The following is a 27757-nucleotide window of genomic DNA, read 5'->3' on the forward strand; positions in this document are numbered from 1 at the left end:
CAACTAGCATTCCACAGCAGAAGGCTCTGAGGCTGTGGCCACAAAATTGAAGACACTCCTGCTTTCCCACCCTGGGTGGAGTCTTGCCACTTGAAGAAAGGGAGCAACTCAGCTGGAAACACCTACGCATAAGAATAAGTTGAGGAGTCAGCGCAGCTACACCAGGAAGCAGGGCACCCTGTGCCATGTTTTTTTATCCATGTCCGTATTTCTGTCACACACTCATAAGGAACAGGGTGACTGTCACACAAGCTAAGAGGGACTCACTTCTGTGGTTTCCGCACTTTGGTTTCAAATTTGGAGGCTGTTTCTAATTAGTTACATTCAACTCCCATCAGACTGATGCAGAAGCCTGGGTCTGGCTTCCTGCTCTGGCAGAAGGAGCTGACACTCAAGCTCAGTCCTGGACTTTGGGACTCTTCTGCATCCCACCTCCTGTCTCTCCGGCTGTTCTCCAGGCCCCTGCAACTGTGCTCTATAGAGGAACACTTGGATTCAGTCGCCTAGCTGAACCTTGCACTACTGTTACCCTCCCGTTTGTCTCCACAGAAACTTGGCTCATGCTGTAGCTTCCTAGAGGCCTGTATGTCAAGAGCTTGGTCCCCACAGTGCTGTTATTGGGAGGTGTTGGGACCTTTAAAAGGTGGAAGCCAGGGAGATCTGCCCTCCTAGGGGCATTGTGGGACTTTTGGACCTCTTTCTCCACCCCTAGGCCACGAGGGATGGTTCTGCTGTGTCGCACACTTGCGGCCCTCAGGTGCTGCTTCTCTGCAGTCTAAATCAGCAAGGCCAACTCACTGTGGCCTGCGTTGGTCCAATCTATGAGTCCAGACGCATCTTTGTCACTACTGGGTGATTGTCTCAGGCCTTTGGTTAAAGTAGCCAAAGGTAAGCACAGGGGTTGGGTATAATTATTTTGTGTGGTGAGATCATGGAAGCTGAGGGAGATAAATCTGCTTAGAAATGTTGGCACCATTAGCAAGCAGAAGAGCCAGCATTCACACCCAACCAGCATTCACACTGAACCAGCATTTGCACGTGTTCTAGAGACAACAAAAGCTGCTGCCCAGCTCCACTTCAAAGACCTTTCCCCAGACTCAAACTAATCTTACTGTCAGCCTGAGGCCTTGGACCTTGCCCTCCGGCCATGGCTCCTCAAGACCTGACCTAACTATGACTGTCACTCAGTTTACAGTCACAAACACTGCAAGAGCAGCAGATGAACTGACCTGGAACCAGAATGTGGGTTCCGGTTTTGACTCTTGACAGTTGAATGTGTTCTTTGGACTTCATGTCCACACTGGCTACTAACCACTGCAATGGAGCAATGGAAATGGCCATCCATCTCCCAGCTCCTGTGACATGTGGTGCCTCCTCCTAGACAGCAGCACCTCTTGGCTGCCTCTTTCCTTCTCCGCCTTTCCTCTCCATCCTTCTCCCCTTTCTCTTGCACTACCTCCTTCTCTGCATCCCACCCCATCTTCCTCTTCCCTCTCTTCTTCCTCCCTCTATGTCTTCCTCTAATTCGATGGAGAAGAAAGGAGCCTATAAAGAGTCTATATGCCAAGGCTGGTGCTGGGATTGCCGTTCCAGAAAGGGCCCCTTGTGTTCTTCCATTACAGTTTAGGGTTTTAGTCTGATTCTTTGTTGCTGCATTCTAATTGGTCTGTGAAAGTTTGTTCAACTATGTAGTTTTTTTTTAAACTTAGTCAAATGAACCTTTATTGGGTTGTTGTTGTTGTTGTTGTTGTTGTTATTATTATTATTATTATTATTATTATTATTATTATTATTAATGGAATTTAAGGATGTGTGTATTTTAATTTCAGTCAGGCTGTTCAAACAAACAAACAAACAAACAAAAACAAAACAAAAAGACCTGGGTAGTTTTACCCAATTTTCATAAGCTTGATGATTCTTGAAGCAACAACCAAGAAGCCACCGCCAGAGGGCAGACAAGGACATTACATAGAAGAAGAAAGATGGAAAAACTCAGAAGATGTCAGCCAGCCTATACGGTGAAGATGAAGAGAGGCCAGCAAGTGGGGCTGGCCTCTGAGAAACTACTGAGTAATTCTAAGGGTTAGTGCTGTCGACCCTTAACTATGCTCACCATTCAAAGGCCAGAAAATGGAGGAGTGAACAAGAAGGCAGCTTTGGAACCAGCAAACCACACTGTGGACTCAAAGGCCTGCAGCACTCTGGAGGGCAGAGGACGGTGGAAAAGGGCTCCTAACTTTTGTCCATTTGCAGACTCCAAAGTCCATACTGAGCGACAGCCTCCTTGCTACTCACAGCAAAGAAGTAATTTCTTGTAGCTCCTGACTGATGGTATCAAATATCTTTTTGTCTTTTTAAAATTATTTTTCTTTATTATACATATACATTTATATTATTACACATATATACAACAAACTACCTACAGCAAGAAGAACCACGAAACAATCAGGAATTATATAAATGTTACATTCATAGTGTTTTGGCTATTTGTATTTGGCAGCCTTGAAGAAAGCATCTTTCCTATCTTGGTGCATTTAAATTCTGAATGTAAATCAATATCTATCATATCTCATCTTTATCAACTTAAAACATCTATCTAGAACTAAAAAGATCTTAACCCCTAACCAACGAGGCTTAACTGTAAAACCAAACTATTTGGTCTTCAACCCCATCAGAGACTTGAGAAGGAATACAATTAATTATCTGAGTAGACAGGGAGTGCAGGTTAGCAGCTTCCCAAATGAGAAAATGGCAGAGACAGTTTGCTGCCTGAACAGTCACCCAAAACTCCCTATAACATTGGCGCATCATCATCAGCCTTCGGGTCCAGTACATCTGATGAACATATTTGTGAGGCAGGAACCATTGAGGACTTGTTTGCCCCATTTTCACAGAGTTTGGCCATTGACTCAAATATTTTAACACGAGTGGTCTGTAAGTCCGTGGGAGAAGGACTTTGGGATAAAAGAGCAGGCAGTTTTAAAGAGCCATGGGAAAAATGTGTAGCCAAATTGAACAATCTTTGGCAGCAATGACATTAAACAAAGGCATTTCCAAGCAGCATCAAGGATAGCCCAATTGTCCTAGCCTCTTAATGTCTCTGGTGAAAGGATGGCCAGGACACAGAAGCATGGTAGTGAGCTAAAAGGCAGGCATGGAAATACTCTTCTGGATGCTCCTTTGCTTCTTTGTCTGCAGTGACCTGATGGGCAGACAGATGAGACACCTAGGGCACTCAGATTTGGGGGTGAGAACACTGGGAGGAGGGGACGTGTCCTGCCAGGGTCCCACACTGGACCTCGGGACATGTTCGGTCTGACTTGGAAGAACAGCACAGTCCCAGCCATCTGCACAAAGTCTGCACTGTAGCAGCCCCTCATGCCAGGCCAGAGGACAAAGCTATGCCCCACGGCCAGACTGGCTTGATTGGTTCAGGCCTTGGAAAGGGGATGTGGGAGAGATGTTTGTACCACATCTTACAGCAGCCTGCTGAGAGTAGACTTTAAGGTAGCACATGTCCTCAGAACAACACTAGTATGCTACACGAGAAGAGAGTGGAGAGGAATGCTAGGAGGTGAGATGACGGGCTTTGCCCTTTAATCGGTGGCTTGTGTAGATTCTTCTCCAGAAGAACTGACAGGCAAACTTTGTCCTCTGCCAAAAAGCAGACATCCTTCTTGGGTTGGTAGGAAGGGTCATGGGCATTTCTCAGGGATGGAAGCAGCCTTTGGAAACCTCTCAAATGCCTTCGTGACAAATACATTCTCAGCAGCATCTGCTGCCACAATAGAGAGGGCAAGAGTAGCTTGTGTGGTTTTCTTTTTTTCCCCCTTCTCCATGTAAGCAAGCCCAGAACTTCCTCCATGGTATGTATGGCACAACAAAGAGAAAGCCTGGGACATGAGCAACCAGGATGCCACAGCAGAGTTCAGACCCTTCCACGGCAGAGTGTTGGGAAAGGGAGAAAGGGTCAGGACATTTCTAAATTTGCATATAGCCATTTTGGGATGGCCTTTGGGACATCACAGGCACACCCTGATTTACTATTCCAACAGCAGTCAGGTTAAAACAGTTCTGGGTATGGACATTTAATCCAGACAGCTCCTTCAAAATCATCCTGCTTTTCGTCCATTGAAATAAGAGTGTACTAGTACTGTCTTACTCACTTTGTTGTTGTTGTTACATAAAGATTTTAAGTGCAAAATTATATGGATGAGATACAATGCCCCCAAAAATGTGCTCCCAGAATGACCTCCCTCCAGCGAGGTGCCACCTCCCCAAATAGTGCTACTAGCTGAGAGCAAGTGTTCAACCTCCAAGCCTTTGGCTAGGGCAGTTCACAGCCAACCCATTCATTGTGAGAGGTTGGAGAGGTGGCTCAGAGATGAGGAGGACTTGCTGCTCTTGCAGAGGACAGGATTTAGTTCCCAGCATGCACATAGTGGCTCACATTCATCTGTAACTCCAATCCCGGGGGACCCGATGCCACCTTCTGAGCTCTGCAGGCACCAGGTGTACACTACACACATACACACAGGGAAAAACATCCATACAAATAAAGTAAGTAAATCCAAACCAAACCCAGTTGTCTTTTGAATGTAGAATTTACAGTTTAGCTCTTCACCCCCTCCCAAGGCAGCTCACCTTTTCTGGTCCTCAGAAATGTCCTCGGCCTTTGCCTCAGCCGTGCGCTGTACTAGCTGGTCCTGAATACAACAGTCAGAACACCTGCTTCCTTCCACACTCACTGGAAGACACGGGGTGACAGAGGGACTTGAGGTGGAGTGCACATCATACATGCAGAAAGAGATATTGCAGCAATACTTGTCTAATCAGAAATTTATTTTTACTTCTCCTCGATGTCCTTGGGAGACATGTTTATTGATGTGGGGATCTTTGTGTAACTGCCTGGAACAGATCAACGACTCAAGCTACTGGAGAGAAAATGAGAGAAACCTGGTATCAAGAAGTCACAGCGGGTAAGAAGCCCCGTCCACCCCAGGAGCAGTACATTCATTATCCAGACTCCTGGGCTCTGCATTATCTCTTATGGCACCCCTTCTCTTGGGGACCCAAAGAATGAACTGCTCTGGGTACCTCATCCAGTTTCCTACTTTGCCACTCAGAAGCAGGAACCAAATCTTCCGTGGTTATAAAGCAACTCCTTCTTCTTTATAAAAGTGTTCGGTAGTTCTCCTACTTCTAATTTAAAGAAACTTCTCAAACTCCAGAGAGTCTAGAAAACTTAGACTTATTTTGCCTTACTCAGGGAATTGGAGAGTCCTTCATTCTAGAATGGTCTGTGAGTCTGTACTGACCCCAAGAGGAAACTGATAGCCAGCAGGGGTGGGGGTGGGGGAATGGTGGGGATAGGGGGGATGGTGGGGGTGGGGTGGGGTGGGGATGACTTCCTGTGCAAAGCTCCTTTTCAGAGGGGAAAGAGAAGAGCCTGCTGGGTTGGCAAATCTACCTGCATCCTGTGTTTGCTCAGAGTGCTTTCAACTCTGCAGGCTGAGTAAGCAGAGCCTCTAGGCCCCTGGAGGCCAGAGGACCCTCTGTTGACACTGGTGTCTTATCCTTCCAAGAAGGGCTCATGGTGGTCTCCAGCCCCCAACCCCTTCCTTTGATTTTCTCCCTTCTCTGTTTGTTGGGGGTTAAGTGCAGAAATTCTGGGAAAATCTATAATTTGCAGCTTCTCTAGTAACTCAAAGTGTATTTGTTCCCAAGGAACTAGTCAGTTTCAATCTGCAACTTGTTTGCAAGCAAATGAAGTTTTCTCTCTCCAACACTGCCCACCCCCCAACCCAGATGCCTTGTGTCAAATCTAACACCTCAAGTCTAAGGTGAGCCCCAGAGTAAAGACACCTGCCGCTGAGCCTGCTGGCAAACAGCCACATCCAGCATCAGAAACTGATGGCCGCCTTTGCCCTTTGACAGGACTGGATGTAACAGAAGATGACAAATTCAAAGATTGCAGCATGCACATGGCTAACCAAAGGCTGCAGGAAATGACAGGAGTGAAGAAAGTGAAATACACAGCACCGCCTGATTTGAAGGAAAATGAAGAATCAGCTTCCCGATCATTAGACAATGATGCCATGACTCGACTACAGTGAGCAGGAAATGCCCATTGCCACAGAACAACCTGGTGGCCTGTACTCCTCTTCTCCTTTTTTATGGCCATGTGAGTGCTGTGGTCTTAAACTGCCCATATCCAGCTGAAGAATGGAATTACTGGTTGCCCACACTTTCAGCCTGATTTCCCCCATGGTCTGGCATCTGCTGGGCGCATAGAGAGCATGACACAGAGGAAAACCCATACTGGAGGTCACAGGCATACTCCACTGATGGTGAGACCCAGATGAGACCAAGCCAGCTGGAGAAGGCCAGGTGTGACACCCTGGAGACCATTCCAGGTGCAAATATTCTGTATGTGATTAACGCAGTGGCTTCTGAAAATAATCCACTTAAAAACCGTTACCTCAGGTCTTCACTGAGGAGCTTGGCAGGGTCCTAAGTGGCCTTGTGAAGGGAGGAAAGGGGGGAAAGAAGGGACGGCTTCATTTCTTTGCCTGAAACTAATATGTAAGGACTTAAACCCTGCTGGAAGGAGCCTCAAGAGAATCTTCTGGAAGGCAAAGAATGAAAACAGCTACCCAACTTGCATTGGTCTTTTCTAAGCTTTGAATGAAAGCCATGCCTTTTGAAAGCACCACACATTCTCTACTCCGATTCAATGCACAACTTTTGATGTAGATAATAGCTGAAGGGGCCCTTCTTACTGCACAAAAGAGTTAAGGTATTTAAAATGCATTCAATTCAAAGAACGGGTGGATACTTGCATTCGAGTAGCATCTCCAGAAGAACTCAGTAGTCTAAACAAAATGGCAAACATTTGTTTATAAATTCACGGTATAAAGAAAGCAGAATAGCTGCTGTTTCAAAGGCACAAGTAGTTCCCGAGACAGAGTCCCTCTGTGTTAGGATGCTGTGGGTGGCCCTTAACAGCCCCTTCAGATCTGGGCACTAATATATTTGCAGATATGATAAGCGCCTAACAAAAGATACAGGGACAATAACTCCAGAAGGACGTTTGTAGGAGATGCCAGCTTTGCATCCCAGGCCAAACCCAGATTCTGATTAGTACTGATTATCTCCTGGCTAACATTCACTTTCAAACTGAGCTTCCTGGACGGTACCAAAGAGTGGGCCAGCACCCCTCCACCATCTCACTCATAAGCAGCACACAGGCTGGTATGATCGTTGTTTTAGGCAGCAAAATTGCCAATGCTCATTTCTGCTCTGTTCCTAGAGGCGGCCTGCAGGTGTCTCCCCCTGCCCATCTTTGGATATTCTGCATCTTTTACAGTGTCACTCCCAGCACCAGCCACCCCCAGCATCCCAACACACACAAGGCATCAAATACAGTGTCTGGGCAAATTCTGCTAAGTCACCGTGGTGCAGCTTGGGGTGGGAGTAGATTGCTAAGCCTGGGACAGAACAGACACTCACCATTGGTGGAACTGGATCCTGGAGTGGAGTACTCTAAGGAGAACAGGGCCCAGGCTGCTATGAGTATATTCCAGCCCATGCCCAGGCAGCCTGCTCCCATGGGTTTGAGGTGCAGCATAAAGATCACAGCTGGAGTGAGTGCTGCTGGGAGAATGTCCGCAGAAGGGTCCTGATACAGCTAGGCCAGGCCCGCCCTCCCTCCCTAGGAGCCAGAGCACTGAGCCTTCTCTGCTCTCCATTAGCATATTAAGGGCAATGAACCAATGACAAGTCACCCCCTCCCACCCACCCAACCCCAGAGAAACAACCTACACAGAGGAATCCTGGGCAGCTAGAAGGCTGTACCCTCTTCAAAGGTGAGTATACCCTTAAAAGGACAGAGAGCAACAGTGGCTTACTAAAAAGTATTAAAGTGGCTCTGTGAAGAACAGTAGGGTGGCCTGTCATCTGTAATGTCAGGTTCAGGGCACATTTTTAAGGTCATCTTTAAGCGACAGGAAACAGTTTTGCTACATCTGGTACCCACCGTGGAAAATTTAGGGATGGACATGTACTTCAGTGATAAAGCACACGTCTAGGTCCTAGGTTCAGTTCCCCACTAGAGAGGGGTTGGGGGAGAAGAAGGGGAAAGAGAAGGAGAAGAAGGAGAGGAGAAGTGAGGAAAGAGGAGGGAAGGGAGAGGGAGGGAGAGGAGAGGTACTTTGTCTCACATAACTGAATTACAAGCGATGTCTATCTTTTCTATCATCTTCCATGGTTCTCATTTAGTTCAAAATGTAAGTATCTACAATAGTCAAATGTCTCAGTATGCTGCCTCCAAATGCCTTTGTTCCTTTGGCCATTTGGCATATGGGCAGACACCATTCCCCAACCGGTCCCTAGATAGCACCCAGAATCAGAACAGGGATGATGGTAATATGTTAGGGTTTGGTGACGGCTGTGATTTTTTTTTCTCTCTCTCTTCATATCCTTTGTGGGTATGAGTTAATACTTTTCTTAAGAAAAGCACAACACATGAGTTCTCTGGAGCAATGTATTAGTACTTTTAAAGAATAATTTTTAAAATTTTCTATCTTATAAAATAATATAACTTTTCCTCTTTCCCTTCTTTTACAAGACTGTGTGTATGGTAGAGGTGCTTAGTTTACATGTGGAATCGTTGAAGGCTTAAGCTTACAAACAACCCTGGTTGAGGAGCGGAAAGCTGTGTGGGTAGAGAGCCCTATGGTCACTGAGTGGTGTCATGGTGTACTGGGCACACTGGCCACACCTCCTCTGAGCTGCAGAGCAGTAGATGCCACTGAATCCTTTGCTTACGCTCATAGGCAAAGCAACTATGCACGCTGTGCTGTCGGGCCCTCATGCCATCAGACCCCAGGAACCAAGGCCAATGTCTGGGTTTTGTTTGTTTGTAAGGCTACAAGTGATGACATATGATGTAGAAACGGACCTACGTGCTGCATTTTCTTTAACTCCAACCACCCAGTGGGGAACCCTTAGGAGGTCCACTGATTGTCCAGGATTGCGTGCTGAGAAGTCAGGTTTTAGCTCTGGGTGCTAGAGTGTAGAATCCAGCATTGTACAGAGAGTACTGCTGGTCACAGGGACTTGAGATTCTAGGCAGGTGACTTCGCTTTGTCCCATTGTTCCTGGGCTATCTCACTGATCATCCAGTAGCTTGTGAAGAACTCTGGTTTAGCTGCTCTCTCCCAGAATGCACTCAGTTTCCTCTACAGACTGTAGTAGACCCTGCAAGTCAGTTATTACATACCCTAGACCTTAGATGCACCCCAAAAGCCTACATGTAGAGTTGATCTCCAGCCTTTGGGGATGCTTGGGGGTAGACCTGTAAGATGTGGGCCCTGGTGGAAGGAGGTTCGGTTACTGGGAGTGTGCAGGTGAAAGGGATATTGATGTCTAAGGGATACAGATCGCTGCTATTTGCCTAGCAAGAAGTAAATTATTACATTTACTTATTTGTGCATGTGTCTGTGCACATGCGTGTATGCCAATGCATATGTATATATGGAGATCAGAGAACAATTTACTGGGAAGTTGGTACCCCCAACTTCTGCAGTGTGGGTACCAGCTTCGAACTCAGGGAGTCAGGCTTGGCAGGAAGTAAGTCCACCCATGGAGCCATCTCATCAGCCTTAACCTTTCTTCTTGAAAAGCTTATTATCTCATTTTGTCACAATGAAGGGACACTAACCAGCTTGTCCATATTGAGCCCATTCATGTTGGGCCCATGATAAAAAGAATTTCTTCTTTGTAGAAGCGCATTGTTATTCCAGGCTCCAGTGCTATGAGCCCAGTACAACTTGAACATGACAAAAAGTCTAGCGTCCCACTCTAGAAACAAGGATGTGTCGTGAAAAGTAAGCCTAAAGTATAATGTTAAGGAAATTAAAGTTGCCAGACGAGTATGTTCATTAATAAACTTCAAGTAATATTCAAATAATAAATATTTATTTAGTTCTATACAAATATTTTTGTTACAAGGCTGGTTATGAAATTGTTAGAAAATATACAAATGTAAAATATTGAAATAAAAATTGCACAGAGATAGCTGGGTTTAGATGTATACTTCCTGGTCTTCGCTGTAACACTGCAGACACCAACATCCCACTGGGTTTGTCTCACAAGTAGCGCTTTGTCCTCTAGCATTAGGGTATGATGTTGCAGTACGGTCACAGCGCAGATCATCTGTCAATTCCATTTTCACTCATATTAAGAAATGTTTTATTTATAACAGTACTAAGCTTTGATTATAACCTGTATAAGAATGCTGACAAACAGAAAAAGCAAATCAAAGGGAGCAGTTTGGTACTTTCCTATAGATAGTCAAGAGCACACTGAACTTGAGGACAGTGGTACTAATCCCCTCCTACCACCAACGCCCAAGTGACCCTGATTATCATCTCCTAGCTGAACATTGTTCTTAGAAAAAAAACCCCACAGACTCAGGCTCCCTTTTAGACTCTCCATCACAATCCACAGAAAAGCACAGAATTGGGAGTGTGACATTAGCAAAATGGCATAGTAGAATTCTAGGACGTCCCCACATAGTTCTAACTAGGAAGTTTCTAGCAGCAAGATGACCATCCAGACTTCTCCAAACTCGCAAATGACGCTGCGTCACCCATTGGGCCACAGAGACATACAAAACCCCGAGCATGCAGCCAGGGTAAGTACGAGGCTGCTCTAGCTGGCTCACAGTAACACACGTGAAGAAATTGCCTGGATTCGACTCTACAATGGAAAAAATAGATGAGAGCTGGGCATTTGGCTTCCGCACATTCTGCGACTTGGCAGGAGACCTGCCCTGACCTGAGTTCTTCACCTGGGACAGTGTGAGTAGAGCAAAGCCAGCCTACTGGGGCCGTTGAAATGAAAAACAGGCCAAGCCGCACAACAATGAAGGTGTGGGTGCTGGGAGTACACCCTGGTAGAAATGGTAGCTATCAAGCTTTGCAGTGGTTGCAGTGCGTGCAAGAAGATGGAATTTCTAGACAGGCTTACTCTACAAGAACAGCCATGGGGAAAAGCCATGGTGTGAAGGCTGAGATCAGTATGGATTCAAAATACAGAGACTGACATCTGACCACAAGGGTCAAGAACACTCGGGCCATCGTAGTAGGAAAGAAGTGTGGTTACCAGAGGCCTGGCTGCCTGGGGAGGAGCTTGAAGCACTGCCCAGAATGGGCACATAGAGGAACGCAGCGTTAGGAGAAGGCACAGAGGGAAAGGCAGGGAATGACCGTGTGGACTGGGTGACAGCTAGACAACCCAAACCATCTAAAAAGACCTCTAGCTTGGATACTTTGATATCCCAATAAAATCCTTAAATAAGAAAAATACAGAATCAGCCGGGTATGGTGGGGCATGCCTTTAATCCCAGCACTCGAGAGACAGACTCTCTGTGAGTTTATGGCCATCCTGGTCTACAAAGAGAGTTTCAGGACAGCCAGGGCTATTACACAGGCAAACCCTGTCTCAAACAACCTAAACAAACAAACCAGAATCCTATCTCTTAAAAACAATGGATACTCTGCCAACTGGGTAACATTTACCAAGAATGCCATCAGCCACTGCACCCAGTGGAAGAACCAGAGTTCCTGCTCCAGGACTCATGTTGATTTGCTTTTCAGGCTTTCAAGAGCAGGACTCTTTCTGGCAGGATGCAGAGCAGGACAAACTCAGTCTGGAGACCTGATTATTGGTGGGAAGGTCCCTGCTGAACAGGGGTGGGATGGGGTGGGGGGGCAGCAGGGCCATGTGGACAACAGCATAAGGGGCTGCATCAGGAGTTCCTCTGCATTCCTGACCTGACCTGTCTTGTCTCAGGACAGTCTTAAATCTCAGTTTAAGACCCAGCAAGGTCAGAGGGCATCTTACTGGTCCTAACACCTAGGGAAATCCTCTCCAAACCTCAGTCTTAAGCAGTCCAGTAAGAGAAACTTTGTCTACAAACTTCAGACACCTTGCTGAAATTTCTCCACTCACAGCCTCGCCTCAGGATGGGTTCCACAGAGCAGCTCCGAGTCCCCATAGGCCTGCGCCTTCTCAGTTCCCTCCCTTGACTATACAGCTCTGTGACGTACAAGCTATGAAGACTATGCAGAAAGTTGTGACAAGAACCAGAAAGACCACAGCCCTTGACTGCCAGTGAAGGCCTCTCCTCCCCTACATCAGGCCACTGTAAAGTCACCACCATTAGGTTTGTGGCACAGCGGTGTCAGTAGTGACCAGTGAGCCTCTGGCATTTCCGCAGAAATACAAGCTTCATAAGGAATGCCCTGAAAGTTCATTTGCATTATGATCTTAAGGCTTTATCATGGCACCTGGACTGCTTTTTGTTAGAGGCCTTAACAACTAAGGAATCCCTAATTTTAAAATGTTAGTTAAACTAAACACATCTTACTACACAGCACAAGAGCCAGCGGCGGGGTGGCTCACACCTGCTGTCTCAGCAGGAGGTGGGTGGCTCAGAGGTTCCAGGCAAGACCTGTCTGATAAAAATGGAAACAACACATAATCCCAACAGACACTGAGAAATACTACTTTTCCTACATAATACAAAAAAGTCAAAAAAAAAAGAAATGTTCTTCTTTAATTTCCTTTAAGAAAAAAAAATCTTATCGTAGGCAATTTAGGCCTTTACTTTGTTACATGAAAACACTGTTTATGATGCTGCCTCATGGGACACCTGACATCTCCTTAAAACAGGAAACCTGCTAGGGTGTTTTTGGAGAAGGGGAAATCACATGCTCCAGAGTGAGCCAGCTCCAATACAGGAGCAAGACACAGCCTTATCACTTCACAGACATGATGGCCAAGCCCCAACTGCTTTATGCAAAACACTATGTGTTCTATAGAAAGGTAGTTCTGACACTGGAAGAATTATGCAAAATTCTGATGTGTAAAAGACTGAAGACACAGTTTGGCACAGAATGCTTGCTTAGCATATACCCAGGCCTCGGTTTGATCCTGAGCACTATAAAAAAGTAAAATAATGTATAACCTAAAACCAAGGTGGCCTCAGGCAGAGAATACACAGAAGGACAAGTTCAAGATGAGAACTGTGTGGGCTGGGCTGGCTTTCTGGGTCCTTCTGACTCACAGAATCCAGTGTCTCCAGACGTGAGGCTCTGCAGGTTGCCTGGGCTCTCAGGTTCTGCAGGCTCCCTGGGCTCTCAGGCTCTGCAGGTTCCCTGGGCTCCGGTGCTCTGCAGGCTCCCTGGGCTCTCAGGCTCTGCAGGCTCCCTGAGCTCTCAGGCTCCCTGGGCTGCTGTGCTCTGCAGGTTCCCTGGGCTCTCAGGCTCTGTAGGTTCCCTGGGCTCTCAGGCTCTGCAGGGTCCCTGGGCTCTCAGGCTCTGCAGGCTCCCTGGGCTCTCAGGCTCTGCAGGCTGCCTGGGCTCTCAGGCTCTGCAGGTTCCCTGGGCTCTCAGGCTCTGCAGGGTCCCTGGGCTCCCATGCTCTGCCAGTTCCCTAGGCTCTCAGGCTCTGCAGGTTCCCTGGGCTCCTGTGCGATGCAGGCTCCCTGGGCTCTCAGGCTCTGCAGGCTTCCTGGGCTCTCAGGCTCTGTAGGTTCCCTGGGCTCTCAGGCTCTACAGGCTCCCTGGGCTGCTGTCCTCTGCAGGTTCCCTGGGCTCTCAGGCTCTGCAGGTTCCCTGGGCTCTCAGGCTCTGCAGGGTCCCTGGGCTCCCATGCTCTGCCAGTTCCCTAGGCTCTCAGGCTCTGCAGGTTCCCTGGGCTCCTGTGCGATGCAGGCTCCCTGGGCTCTCAGGCTCTGCAGGTTCCCTGGGCTCTCAGGCTCTACAGGCTCCCTGGGCTGCTGTCCTCTGCAGGTTCCCTGGGCTCTCAGGCTCTGCAGGTTCCCTGGGCTCTCAGGCTCTGCAGGTTTCCCAGGCTCTCAGGCTCTGCAGGCTCCCTGGGCTCTCAGGCTCTGCAGGTTCCCTGGGCTCCCGTGCTCTGCCGGTTCCCTAGGCTCTCGGGCTCTGCAGGCTCCCTGGGCTCCCGTGCTCTGCAGGTTTCCTGGGCTCCCGTACTCTGCAGGTTCCCTGGGTTCTCAGGCTCTGCAGGGTCCCTGGGCTCTCAGGCTCTGCAGGTTCCCTGGGCTCTCAGGCTCTGCAGGCTCCCCGGGCTCTCAGGCTCTGCAGGTTCCCTGGGCTCTCAGGCTCTGCAGGGTCCCTGGGCTCCCGTGCTCTGCCAGTTCCCTAGGCTCTCAGGCTCTGCAGGTTCCCTGGGCTCCTGTGCGATGCAGGCTTCCTGGGCTCTCAGGCTCTGCAGGTTCCCTGGGCTCTCAGGCTCTGCAGGCTCCCTGGGCTCTCAGGCTCTGCAGGTTCCCTGGGCTCCAGTGCTCTGCCGGTTCCCTAGGCTCTCAGGCTCTGCAGGCTCCCTGGGCTCCGGTGCTCTGCAGGTTTCCTGGGCTCCCGTGCTCTGCAGGTTCCCTGGGCTCTCAGGCTCCCTGGGCTCTCAGGCTCTGCAGGTTCCCCGGGCTCTCAGGCTCTGCAGGTTGCCTGGGCTCTCAGGCTCTGCAGGTTCCCCGGGCTCTCAGGCTCTGCAGGTTGCCTGGGCTCTCAGGCTCTGCAGGTTTCCCGGGCTCTCAGGCTCTGCAGGTTCCCTGGGCTCTCAGGCTCTGCAGGCTCCCTGGGCTTCCGTGCTCTGCAGGTTCCCTGGGCTCTCAGGCTCTGCAGGTCCCCCGGGCTCTCAGGCTCTGCAGGTTCCCCGGGCTCTCAGGCTCTGCAGGTTCCCCGGGCTCTCAGGCTCTGCAGGTTGCCTGGGCTCTCAGGCTCTGCAGGTTCCCCGGGCTCTCAGGCTCTGCAGGTTCCCCGGGCTCTCAGGCTCTGCAGGTTGCCTGGGCTCTCAGGCTCTGCAGGTTGCCTGGGCTCTCAGGCTCTGCAGGTTCCCTGGGCTCTCAGGCTCTGCAGGCTCCCTGGGCTCTCAGGCTCTGCAGGCTCCCTGGGCTCTCAGGCTCTGCAGGCACCCTGGGCTCTCAGCCTCTGCAGGTTCCCTGGGCTCCCGTGCTCTGCAGGCTCCCCAGGTTCTCTGGCTCTGCAGGCAGTGAGAAGGAAGTGAGTGGCCTTAAATCTTCAGTAAGTCAGGCAAGGCTCCCCATGTTGCAGCTGTAGTCACGGTATGGGGAGAACCCAGGCATGCTGCAGGCTCAGAGGGGCTGTCCAGTTTGCACTGAGCTCCCAGCAAAGGGTGGGAGAACTGAGCACACTAACCCTGAAAGTGGACAGCTGTGCAAATACCAGGGACTACGCTGGCAACTGGCTGGGCGGCTCTCCTGTGCATTCTGACTGCAACAGGGACTTTGTCCATATGATGAGTTTTGCGACTTCAATGACAAACTGCTACTTAAATTTTAGATAGGAATGAGGCCGGGGGGGGGGGGGGGGGGGGGGGGGGGGGCGGGCGGGCGGAGGGTGGGAGGGGTGGGCGCGCAGCACGGTGGCAGAGCACTTTTTCACCACACACAAGGCCCTGGTCTCATCTCCACCACCAAAGGAAAACAAAACAACCAAAACCCCGTAAGAAATAAAGTCTGTCTTTTCACCTCAATGTCTTAAAGGGGAGAAGGGAGGTAGGGGTGGTACTGAGGAATATGAAGGATGGTTATCCAATTGCGCTTCGTTAATTCCATTTGTGCTTAAAGCAACATAGGGAGAGAGATAAGCCCAGTACAAATCTTTGGTGCTGTGAGGACAGGCAGCTGACTGACCGCATCGTCCAGTGCTCGTCTTGCCACGACACAGGTCTCTGCGCTCCCGAGTCTGGTGAGGCGATGCTACGACAGGGCTGGGATGAAATACTGAAGGGAGATGTCCTCCAGAAGCAAATCGAAATGAACAGTTCTGTGATGCACAATATCTAGAGAAGAAGATGGACAGTAAAGACAGATGTCCACCCCCACCTGTCACAACAGCTTGTCTGCTGTGGGAGCCTCCTATGCTGGATGTCTGTCCCCTCTGAGGGCTCATGAGGGTCACAGCTCTTGGCACTGCCACCCACAGGGAACAGTGTGAGACATGATAAATAAAGCTGCCCAGGCTTTAGGGGGGAAATCAGGCTGATTTAGCTAAATTAGCCTTCCGGGTAAAAGCAGGTACCCACAGCAGGTGTATGGACAAGGTCTGAGTGCCTTTAGTCCTGTGCACACTGTAATAAGTTGCACCACACACAACCAAACTCTTCCCTGTGTTGTGAGCCCAAGGCCTCTCACATAGTCTCTTCTGTGGTTCCTCATCCTCTATTGGCTAGTGTTTTGTGAATTTAACACAAGCCAGTCATCAGATAGGCCTCAATTAAGAAAATGCCTCCATAAGATTGGGCTGCAGCCAGGCCTGCAGAGCATTTTCTTAATCAGTGACTGATGGAGGTGGACCCAGACCACAGTGGGTGGCACCCCCACTGGGCTCCTGGTCCTGGGATCTATAAGAAAGCAGGCTGAAGCCAGGTGTGGTGGCGCATGCCTTTAATCACAGCACTCGGGAGGCAGAGGCAGGCGGATCTCTGTGAGTTCAAAGCCAGCCTGGTCTACAGAGTGAGTTCAGGACAGGCAGGACTACACAGGGAAACCCTGTCTCAACAAAACAAAACAAAACAAACAAACAAAAGCAGGCTGAGGAAGCCATGAGGAGCAAACAGTAAGCAGCACCCCTCCATGGCCTTTGCATCAGCTCCTACCTCCAGATTCTTGCCCTGTTTGAGTTCCTGTCCTGATTTCCTTCGATGATGAACAGCAACATGGAAGTGTGAGCCACAAAAACCCTTTCCTCCCTAGGCTGCTTCTGGTCATGGCATTTCATCACAACAATAGTCCCCCTAACTGGGACACATCCTTTTTCTCATCTAGAAAGGTTGGTCTGGGGCAAAGCTACCCAGAACTTTCTGTTTCATTACTATGGTCTAGCCGCATGTCATCTTCCTTAACTTTGTCCACTAGTGGATGAAAGGTCAGCCTGGGTGCTTTCCACAAAGGGGAGGATGTCACATCCAGGCCATTTGCTATGCCTTTCTTTAAAACAAACAAACAAAACAAAAACAGGCAAACAAAAAACCAAGGAGACAAAGAGCCTTGAGAAGCTGTTGCTGAACTGCCTAGCTCACTGGGGTGAGCAGGTGAGGAGGGTTAAGGCAGTATGTAACCTCAGAGTCAGGGCTGGACTCACACCATTAACAGCCAACAACCGAGGAGGAGACGCCAGTAGTGGGCACAGTTCAGGTGGAAAGAAGAGAAGTAGCTTGAGCTGAAATTCAGATCTAAGCTAAAGCTTACACAGGGCTCTGACTGTGTAAAACCTGATTAACTCAGCTGGTGTGAGAGAGTCCGCCCTGTGCTCACAGTACCACAGGCAGAGCCCACCGCCCATGGCGACATGGGGTGGCCCGCTGCCACTCTAGCATGGCTACTGGCTTTCTGGAACCACACTGCTCAGCGTGCCTCTACTTTATCATCTCTAAGAACTTGTGGCTCAAGAAAAGTTTCAAGCCTGACTGTCCCAGGGAGCTTGAGTTCCCAGAACTGGGCATTTGATTTAGAAGAAGTCCGCACTAGTAGAGTAGAGGGGAGTAGCGAAAGGCAGACTCACTGCACACTGCCTTGCTGGGAGTCACTTGCTGTCCTGCCAGAAACTGGAGGAGTTTCCTTATGTCGATGTGCACTGTGGTCATGTCTTCCGGGTGTCTGTTTTGAGAGATGCTCTCAGAGGCTGCAATGACATGAATGCTCTTAAGTTCAACATCCCCGTAACAAGGAATTCAGAAACGTGCAAGGCGTGTTGACCTGTTAACTGACCGACCCCGCAGCTCTCTTTAGCAGCCTGGTGGACTATGACTTGTGAACATTACTCATTCAGCAGGCGTGTGGGCTGTTTAAAATCCTGTAACTTCCAGAGAGGCTTCACTTAAAAGGTCTTGAAGTACAACTCAGTCTCCTCTTTATACCAAAGAAAGCTGCAGCTCAGTATGAATTCAAACGTTGAAATGCAGATAATGCCAGACTTCTAACTCTTCACAGTAGAGTGAGAAACAGAAACTAGCCTTCGAGGGCTGAGAACCTGCTTTGTGCTTGTGAAACAAAATGATTGACACCAAAATATAACTCACGTCAGGGCTGAGGTGGTAGACCACTTGCCTACCATATTGTTGCCCATGACTTAATAAGTACTCTGAACAAACACAGCAACAAGAGAACAAGGCCTCTTGCACGCCGCTGTCAGGACTGTCGTGTATGGATTTCACTTAGCTGGAGCAATGTGCCCTCACTACAGAGCAAATGCTTCTTACAGGGCTGTGGTGATATTTGTGCAATGTGGGAGTTAACCTAAAACAACCAATCAGCAGTAAAAGCCATGGAGTCATTTTATCTGTTTGCCAGCACATGTATATATACCTCTCCCATCCCTCCAGACACTTTCTCTGGTCCTCTGGCCACTTCCCTATTTGAGGGCAGGACACTACTTGGGGCTCACTGATCACCAAGCTGCACAACCACCCACTCCTTCAAGGCTTACTGAACTGATTTCACATTCCTTCCTGACCTATAAAGATGAAAAGTGTGACCAGTATAGCTGTATCACATTTTGTATGTGCTGATATAAACACGAAGGCATAGGCTGAGTTGACTAGAGGAGCAAGTAAGAAACGATGTTTTACTCCAGTCTAGATGAGAATCTTGACTGTTAAGAGCGCAGCTACTGAGTTCTTAGAAGTCACCATTTTTGATCTGAATCCCAGAGGTGGGAAGAACCCTTCTGTACAGTCTCAATACCTGGTGGCCTGGCCCCTTGCTTAGTGCTAACTGCCCCACTATGTGAGAGGGACAGGGAGTCTATTCCCAAGTAGGAAATAAAGAAAGCCAAATTTCAACATTTTCATTGGAAGCAAAATATAACCCATAAGAAAACTCACGTAATAGAGGGTTTCCAAGATCCTTAAAATGCGTTGTCACACATACCAACTCAGTTTCTATCTTTAGGTTCAGTTCTCCATTTAGGTTTGCTTCAATAACCTGGAAATGGAATAAAATCCACTATTGAAAGGGAGAAAACAACAACATGGATACCAGCTTCCACAAAAACTGGGTACCAAGGCAGTGCCACAAACCTCAGAACACTTCCCAGGCATCAACCACAAGAGAAATTCTGAGAGCCATGGAATTCAGAAATCCCATATATCCAAGAAGACAACCCCCGAGGGGAGAACTAGCAGGACCAAGTGGGAGGGGCCTTGCTGGGATGCTCTGCCAAGGGCTAGGGCCCTGGAGACCCCAGCAAAGTGATGAGGGTGGAGTATAGGCAAGGGCTCCCTCAAACCAGGCAAGGAGGGAAAGAAAACAGGACTATAACTGAACAGGGAAAGTGCTCTGGCAGGTAAAAGAAAGAACGCTTTATGGGGGAGAGGAACAGCAAGGATGGATCAGAGCCTGGAGGGTCAGAGATGCCCATTTTCTCCCTTCTTATTTAATGCAAGAAGCAATTGACATGGTAGGTTGGGCCTGTGGCGCTCGCAAGAAGAGGCCCATCATCACATTTCTGTTTGTGAGAGTCCCTGAGATCTGGTTAAGATGGAGCACAGGATTCAGGTCTGGGTTCAGGCTCTATACCTCTGACCAGCTCCCAGGGCACACTGATGCTGCCTGTCTTCTGACCACGTCCAGCAGTAATGCTTACTGGTGTGCTCTGTTGGAGGTGACTCTGGAGGAGATGCCGGAAACAGCTTTGCTGGACCAGCTTACTAAAGAACTAAGAAGGATTTCAAGTGAGAAGCACCGTGATGTGGTGGGAGAGGGAAGGCTTTGGAGTCAGACACTTAGGGTAGGTGAGACCTGGGGCTGGAGGCATTATTATCTCTATGGGGCAGCAGTGCAACTGTCACAATGTGCATTTTCTCACTCTGCTGAGTGTAGAGGTCATTTACAGTAGGTACCAGTACAGTTAGTCAGCAGTCAACGTGAGCTCTCATCTTAATGCTCAGAAACTGAGTGTGCTGATGTTCATGACAGTCCAGAAAACTGCAGCTTAGGTCAGCTCTGAGTGGCAAGTTCTGGGAGCTGGCTGCTGTTAGTGCTCTCACGTGCTGACTAAATGCATCATGTGGCCAGCACTCTGGGTCATTAGCAAGTTGAAATCTAACATTCCATTACTCAGACTTTAAGAATTTGCAGCGGGGCGTGGTGGCACAAGCCTTTAATCCCAGTACTCGGGAGGCAGAGGCAGGTGGATCTCTGTGAGTTTTAGCCCAGCCTGGTCTAAAGTCTGGGAGAGAGTTTAGGACAGCAAAGGCTACACAGAGAAACCCTGTCTCAAAAAACCAAGGGGGGAAAATTTTAAAGAAAGCATACAAATATGTGTGCCTACCGTGAATCCAGGCCAAAGCAAGTTGCTTTCTTAATAGATATTTATTTCTAACACCATTGTTTGTCAGAACCAATGGAATTTTTAGATCTTAGTACACAACTGTTGGAAGCAAGTGGGCAAAGGCCACATATGAGCTTTACAGAGCCTCTGTGAGTTCTCCAGAACAGTCACAAACATTGTTGTCCACATAAGTCTTGGTCACTTACTGCTCCATGGATTACTGGGTTACTAAAAGAAGTCTTAACATGAAAGCTTTGTATTCATTCAAGGAAGTTACTAGATAGAAGGCTGAGCGCTTCAGAAACTCAGTATATGTCAAAAGCTCAAAAATAAGAACTTATATGAATTCAAAGAACCTAACTTGTTTTGTTTCTAGAATGAAGAGGATTTGGACTTGACAAATTTTAAGAAACAAGCATGGGAGACACCATGTGCTGACCAGTTTCCAGGGCACACTAGTGCTGTGTGTCTTAAAGAGCTGTGTTGGCACGGTGCCGTCCTTTCCTCTCAGGGACCTAGATCCTCTGCCTGCAATACTCAGAGGATGGTCCTGTTGACACAGACGCCTACCTTCTCTCTCCAGGTTAGGTGATAGTAGACTGCATGTGGCCTTTCTGTAGACCAGTTAAGCAGATACCAACAACCAAACCAGAAACGCAATGTGCCATGAACAGGTTGGCAAATTTCCTCCTAGATGAAGAACCAGTAGGATAAGCACAACAGGAGCTTAAGAAGAAAGGAGATTCCTGTGGCCTGTGGCAACAGTCTCAGGGTAGGGAGGACAGGAGTCGAAGAGAGGACCCTGTGGGGGAAAAGCGAGTGTCAGAACCCTGAATCTTCTCACCAAGCTGTTCTGGGAGCACTGCTGCAACTGCTCTGTCCTGGTAAGGTGGCAGCAGGCCAGCACCATCTGAATCTGACCTCAGCCATGGTTACACAGTGTCTTAGTATGGGACTCAGTCAGGACCTTTCACTGGTGGTTGTTGGTATAGTTGGGAGGTTTCACTGTAAATGTGGAAATGGACCGAGATCATTTGCTAATTTTGTAAGTTCACTTTGTAGACCAGGTTGGCCTTGAACTCATAGTGATCTGCCTGCCTCTGCCTCCCAGTGTGTAGGGATTAAAGGCGTGTGCCACCACACCAGGCCCATAAATTCTTTATTTTACAAACTATTAAGATGTGAAACTTCTAGAGGAGTCTACTAAGCTCTTCAGAATTCTGGTTCCCCAGCTACCCAGAAAGATCCCAGCATGCATTCAGCCATTCTAGCTTGATAACTTTCCTGTTAGCATTTTTCGAGCACTCTAGAAAAGAGAAATAACCACGACTTCTCATTGAAGGCCTCTTCTCACCCTCCATTTTGCTGACTCATTTCCATAAAACAGAAAGAACAAGCAAATGGATCCCTCAATTAATTGTCTGACTTTTCCTTCTGGGCCTCCTGAACCTCTAAGAAGTCCCAAGGTACCTAAGAGGAAGCCAGCCTGGCCACGGGAGCCACACCATGGTGGTGGCAGTGAACACAGCCAGCACAGTGCATGCTACTTCCAAGAGAGATTTTTGATTCTGATGGCAGCTATGAGGTCTGAGGAGAGGACAGAAGAGGAGAGGAGAAGAGAGGAGAGGAGAGGAGAGGAGAGAGAGCAGAGCATTCGGTTGACAAGCTCAGGGGCAGCACTGCTCTGAAGTGAGAACTCAAGAAAAAAACAACAATAGAGAACTTTCTGGGTTTCAAAATCCTTGTGATGAAAAGATTGCCTCGAGCTAACTGTCAGCCCGACCCATGCAGCAACGCATCAGCCATTGACGACTGAGTGAGACTCTAGGCCTGGAGTCTGAAAGCCATAAGGTTAAGATTGGATTTCGCTTCCTTGGAGCTGGCAGCTCTAGAGTTCAAGATGCTGGTGAATTGATAGGCATGGCGGAGAGCCTCAGTGCAGGGGTCCCCTGCAGGCAACTCGGAGCTTGGGCTGAATACTGACAACGGCTAAGCACTTTCGAGGTGAGAGACACATCAAGTGAGCATAAAAGAGCAAGAAGCGAAACTCCTGAAGAGGTAGGTACTAAGGAGGTAAATGGCAGGGCCTGGGTAGCGCCGATTTGTCGGGAGGGCCTGGCTACCAGAGATGTGACCTTGAAGGCTGAGGAAGTCAAAGGTTTGAGCATCGGGGTAGACAGTGTCTTTGAAAAGATTCAGGAACATAATGGAATGTGGTTTTGAGCGGGTAAATAAAGCAGAATTCAGGCGTGAATAACGATAGTCCACATAATTCTCCATCACTGTTGTGGAATTTTTGGACTTTCACAAACATATAGAAAAATAAGGATGTATACATGTCCATGTATATTAACATATTTCACACGCTAATGTGAAAGATAGTGAGGCTTCAACTATTCACTCAGCTCGGCGGCAGAAGCCTTCAATTTCACCCTCAGCATCAAGTGAGAGCAATTTAAAAAAAATCTGCGATGTTCTGTGCAAATTACAAGGAACAAAATAGCAGCGCTGTTGAACATGCTCCTGCCGTACTATAACCACAGGGATTATGGGCAAGTTTAAATGCTGTCCCCAGAGAGCGGAGCAGCATTAATCCCTAAAGGCCAGCTATCCACACCAAGCTCTGTCCTCCCCACTGGGGCCTCAGTGAGGAGAAGCCCACTAGCTGAGACGCCCTGTGGTGGCGAGGGGACACACACCTGGGTCTACAGTGAAGCTGCCTCCCAGGACAAGCCACCCACACGGTTAGAGCTCATTACCGGTTCTTTTCTGAAGGAGTAATAACTTACAAGTTCACTGCTGATGTTTTTCATTTTTTCCACCACACTCTTCATCGTCTTCAAGGCTGGTAAATAAATACTGACCTAAAAACCAGTAAGAGGAATGACAAAGCATTATCTTTTGTTTTGTTTTGTTTTTTCCAGACAGGGTTTCTCTGTGTAGCTTTGGCTGTCCTGGACTCACTTTACAGACCAGGCTGGCCTTGAACTCACAGCGATCCACCTGCCTCTGCCTCCCAAGTGCTGGGAATAAAGGGGTGCGCCATCACACCAGCCCAGCATTAGAGATCTTAATATAGTCTATAAGGACAGACACTCAACCAACAACTGTCAATTACATTTGTGTTAAAAACCCACAATCACATTTTTTAATTTAAAGAAAGTTCCTTTCAACTTTGGAAATTTCACTAATTTGTTCAAGCAAGCAAAGACACCTGAATACCAGGCTCTGATCACCTTGGTGACCATATTCCCAAGGGGCATTGTTATGGTTCAAGAAAGAACGCAGTACTTCAACTGAGATACCTATATACAGGTCCAGGAGGAATACACCTCATGTGCTGAGCAAGAAGCCTTCCTTTGGGAAGTGTTACAGGACTCAGGGGCCTTCTGTGTGCTCTGTGTAAGAGTACAGCCAGCCATTATCACAACTCATTGGAGCTACATTACCAACACTGCTGTAATGTTGGCTTTCCCCAAACCTACACAGACACCTTCTAGTGATAGTCAACTACACACTTCATCCAGTAGCTTTTAAATTTCTCTCCATATATGCAAGAGACAAAGGATCATTGGGTATGCCGGGCGTGGTGGCGCACACCTTTAATCCCAGCACTTGGGAGGCAGAGGCAGACAGATTGCTGTGAGTTCGAGGCCAGCCTGGACTACAAAGGGAGTCTAGGACAGCCAAGACTACACAGAGAAACCCTGTCTCGGAAAAAAAAAAAAAAAGAAAAGAAAAAAAGGACCACTGGGTATCATCTTTATTTGCAATGGCTCTGAGGTGCCTAGAAGCTCCCCTGTCAACTGAAGCTTCAGGGCAGCAAAAGGCCCTTTCCGGCTCTTTCATCAAGGCCTAGAAAGCATGAGTTTGTGCCTAAGGACAAGAGTCATGATAAATACAGACTGTCTTCCAAAGTACAGCTTAGGCTCTGTTTTGTTTTGTCTGCAGGCTGTCACGGAGTTAGGGCATGGGCCTTCCTATGTGGCGTTTCTAACAGGTATCAGTTATTTAACAGGCTTTGAATATATAACAAAAGGCACACATCTGGAGTCTTGTTAAATGATCACCATTCTTTCAGAAACCACGCAACTACAAATACTACAAGATGACAACTAGCATTAGACACTTCCATCCCTGCCCTTATTATATGCTGAGCAACAGGGGTGCAGATAGCAGCACTTACGTCAGCGTCTGGGATGGAGGGTTCTTGTAAGTCTTTCCATAGTCTTCTAGGAATAACCTTTATGGGGATATCATGCGTCACAATTCTACAACTGCTTGATGAGGATAGCTGCTAAGGAAAAAAGTTCGAGTATTTTATGTTATCAATGCTACAAGTGAAACCAAAACATAAGAACTGATGCTAGGCATTTTGAATTCCAAATGGAACACTCTTAATTCATCCACTCAAAATCTATTTGCCCAGCACTGTTGGTGCGGTGTGCTTGTTCTGCTTGGGGTCCTGTGAGTCTCTGAGCAGCATGATAAGACATCAAGGCCCCAGTGGAACAAATGGACCAATAAGAAAGCAAGCAGGATGTGGTGGTATTCATTTTTAATTCTAATACTTGGGAGGCAGAGGCAGGTGGATCCCTGTGAGTTTGAGTCCAGGACGGCCAAGGCTACACAGAGAAACCCTGTCTCAAAAATCAAAAAACAAACAAGCAAACACACACACACACACACACACACACCAGGCACCCATTGGAGCCCGAAGAAAGCTCATCAATGATGAGGCTGAATAAGGAAGAGCTGCTGGTGAGAGGGCTAAGGGTGATGCTTCAGAGGACATCAAACTAGAGAGGCCGACAGCAGTCAGGAAGCAAAAGACAAGGGGGCAGGGTTTCAGACAGAGAACAGTATCAGCATCATAAGCTCAAGAGACAGAAAGAGGCAAGTCTGCAGGGCCAAGGCATCCTAGGAACCACTGTGTGCCACACCCTCGGCATGCTGCAGTGTCTGCACCACTGAGAGGATAAACCAAGTTCATTTCTAGAAGCACCTCTAAAACTTGGAAACCAAAGCACTGCTGAGCACATGGGTGCACACCTTCAATCCTAGCACTCAGGAGGCAGGAGCAGGTGGATCTCTGTAAGTTCAAGGTCAGCCTGGTCTACATAGTGATTCTGAGACTGCCAGAGCTACACAGTAAGGCCCTGTTTCAAAACAACAACAAAACAAAAAGGAACCAAAGATATTGCATTCTTACCTAGAAAACTATTGTATATTACCATCTTGCTTTTCCTTAAGAGACTAAATAAATCTACCAGGCAGTAGTAGTGCACGCCTTTAATCCCAGCACCTGGAAAAGCAGAGGCAGGCAAATGTCTATGAGTTTGAGGCCAGCCTGGTCTACAGAACTAGTTCCAGTGCAGCCAAGGCTACACTGAAAAACCATACTTCAAAAAAACAAAAAAGATAATTAAAAAAAAAAAAAAAGAAAAAAGAAAGGAAAGAAAGTAAATAAATGCATGGGATGCTCTAAGAACACCTAAAAAATTATGAAGCCATGAAATTAACTTCTATAGCAGTTTGAAAACACATCCAATACTCAACCACAGCTGTGCAGAGCACATATAAGAAAGAAAAACTGTAAGGATAATAGAGGCCCTCAGGGGTTGGGGCAGAGCACTAATGAAAGACAAAGTATTGTAAAGAAACTCTACGTGGAAAGCCCAATTGATGCCACCAGTCCGGGTGTTGGGAAAAAAGGTGGCATATCCCGAGAACCTCTTAGAGAGGGCAGTGTTAGGAACTACAAATTCCGTCTTATATGCACACTTACGTGTGTTCTGTTTGTACTAAAACGCATCTGGAAGTAGCATCTAAGACGACTGTGTCACTTAAGTAGGAGAGTGTTTATTTAGGAATATCAGAGAAGATGAGGCAGGAGGAGGGAAGGGAATATTAAGATGAAAATGGACAGAAATACCTAGACAAGGCGACAACACCCTAAAAGACATACTGGCTTGCAGTTTGACTGCTTGGACACTGCGATTTGGACTATTTAAAAACGATGAGGACAACGTACATTCCTCATGCATATGTTATTAACTGCACCTTATATTTTATTTTATTTTGGGACAGGGTTTCTCTGCAGTCCTGGGAACTCACAGAGATCTTCCTGTCTCTGTTTCCTGAGTGCTGGGATTAAAGACATGTACCAACACGATGGACTCGGATCTTATATTTTAAATGAAACTAACTCACTTTCATGGATATTGCTCGAAAGCTCAGCCTTGTGACTACTTATACACTTCCTAGACCAAGGAGCTTGTGAAATCCAGAGATCCTTTTCCTACTTACCAGCTCTACAGACACCGTAAGACAGGGAAAGTGTTTGTTAGTCAGCTTGATTTTCAAGGCTCTGGCGTTCTGGGCGGTCTTTAAGGCTCGAGATAAGTTTTCTGATGTCAATTCTAAATAAATTTCATTGTTTTCCGCAGAGACTCCTTCCATTTGAAATTCACTAAAAAAGTTCTCCTGCAGGACAGAAACAGGCGTTGGTGGCCTTTCCAGCACTCCTAGCTGAAGCGCGGGGCCTGAGGGCACTCCTGCTCACCTGCTCCAGCTCACACCACATGCTCACGCCTCCACTGGCCAGCTTGTCGGAAAGGATAAAGTTCAGCTTCTCCGGGCTGATGCGGAGAGAACAGGTTTTCGCAAGCTTGGCTATCATGTTACTGACTCCTGCAGCGAGAGGAGAGGAAACAGTCACTATAAACAGCACATCCTGTATCCTGCAGGTTATCTCGCAGACCTTCTAGCTCATAGATCATGAGAGTACTTCAACTCTGCTGACGTCTTGTCAAGTTTCCCAACAGCCGGGCTAGGCACACAACCCACAGCACCAGAGTTCAACACGCAAACAGTCCCCGAGCACAACTGACCCCCGGGGGCCAGGCTAAAAATCCCACGTAAACGTAGGGGCCGCTGGGTACTGGCGAACAGAATTGCTAGCAAGGGTTTGCCTACTCCAGGCGGAAGGAGGAGTGAGTGAAGACAGCAAAGGGAAGGTCTCTGGTAGCCATCCTTCCCACTCAGGACTGCCCTCCCACCCCACCCGTCCTCTCACAGGGCTGCAGCCGCACGCACTCTCCGATCGCTCCCCGCAGCCCTGCCAGCTCACGTGTGAAGTGATTCAGGCAAGCCAGGTCCACGATCTTGGCGCGAAACTTCATGGCGGATTCCAGGCCAATGGCGGCGTCGGTCCAAGGCGGACAAAAAGTCCCTCCTTGAGCGTCCCGGCGGGGGAACCTGGGCGCGCGCACAGAGGTTCCGCCGGGGAGGGTGCAGCCGGAGAGGTCCGCCCGCTGCTCTCTCGGAACACAAGCAGAGAGAGGCTCGCCCACAAGGTGCCTTGGCCAAGACTC

At 48.2% G+C, this 27757-nt stretch overlaps 1 protein-coding gene and 1 long non-coding RNA gene across 5 annotated transcripts; one reads left to right on the plus strand and one right to left on the minus strand.

The window, feature by feature from the left end:
- On the minus strand, positions 1–27580 carry Hus1 (HUS1 checkpoint clamp component). 4 transcript variants are annotated; one of them, XM_051164865.1, is made up of 8 exons: positions 27514–27580; positions 26947–27074; positions 26691–26867; positions 24568–24675; positions 23171–23245; positions 18934–19033; positions 17613–17732; positions 15569–15891 (listed from the first exon to the last, which is right to left on the minus strand). In XM_051164865.1, exons 1-8 carry the CDS (start codon positions 27563–27565, stop codon positions 15809–15811), a joined length of 843 nt encoding a protein of 280 aa, XP_051020822.1. In that variant the 5' UTR covers positions 27566–27580; the 3' UTR covers positions 15569–15808. The 4 variants fall into 4 exon arrangements, with proteins under 4 accessions (XP_051020820.1, XP_051020822.1, XP_051020821.1 ...); XM_051164864.1 differs by having other exon boundaries at positions 24568–24678; XM_051164863.1 differs by lacking the exons at positions 15569–15891; positions 27514–27580 and adding an exon at positions 1–122 and having other exon boundaries at positions 24568–24678; positions 26947–27158.
- LOC127205634 (uncharacterized) lies at positions 13866–14947 on the plus strand. Its single transcript, XR_007832678.1, has 3 exons — positions 13866–13914; positions 14279–14356; positions 14894–14947. It is a non-coding gene; the product is annotated as an uncharacterized LOC127205634 (long non-coding RNA).
- Positions 27581–27757: the final 177 nt, after the last annotated feature.

This window comes from Acomys russatus, chromosome 22 (assembly GCF_903995435.1).
Source record: "Acomys russatus chromosome 22, mAcoRus1.1, whole genome shotgun sequence".
NCBI classification, from domain to species: Eukaryota; Metazoa; Chordata; class Mammalia; order Rodentia; family Muridae; genus Acomys; species Acomys russatus.

Bases quoted from the DNA above. Each gene is read 5' to 3' on its own strand.
- Hus1 (XM_051164864.1), bottom strand. From the start codon at position 27,565: ATGAAGTTTCGCGCCAAGATCGTGGACCTGGCTTGCCTGAATCACTTC. The intron at 17,733-18,933 runs GTGAGTTTTCTT...ATGTCATTGCAG, and splicing joins TCTTGGAAACCCTCTATTAC to CCTCTGAGAGCATCTCTCAA. The intron at 15,892-17,612 runs GTGAGTCTGCCT...CTTCTTCTCTAG, and splicing joins TCCCAGCAAGGCAGTGTGCA to ATATTGTGCATCACAGAACT.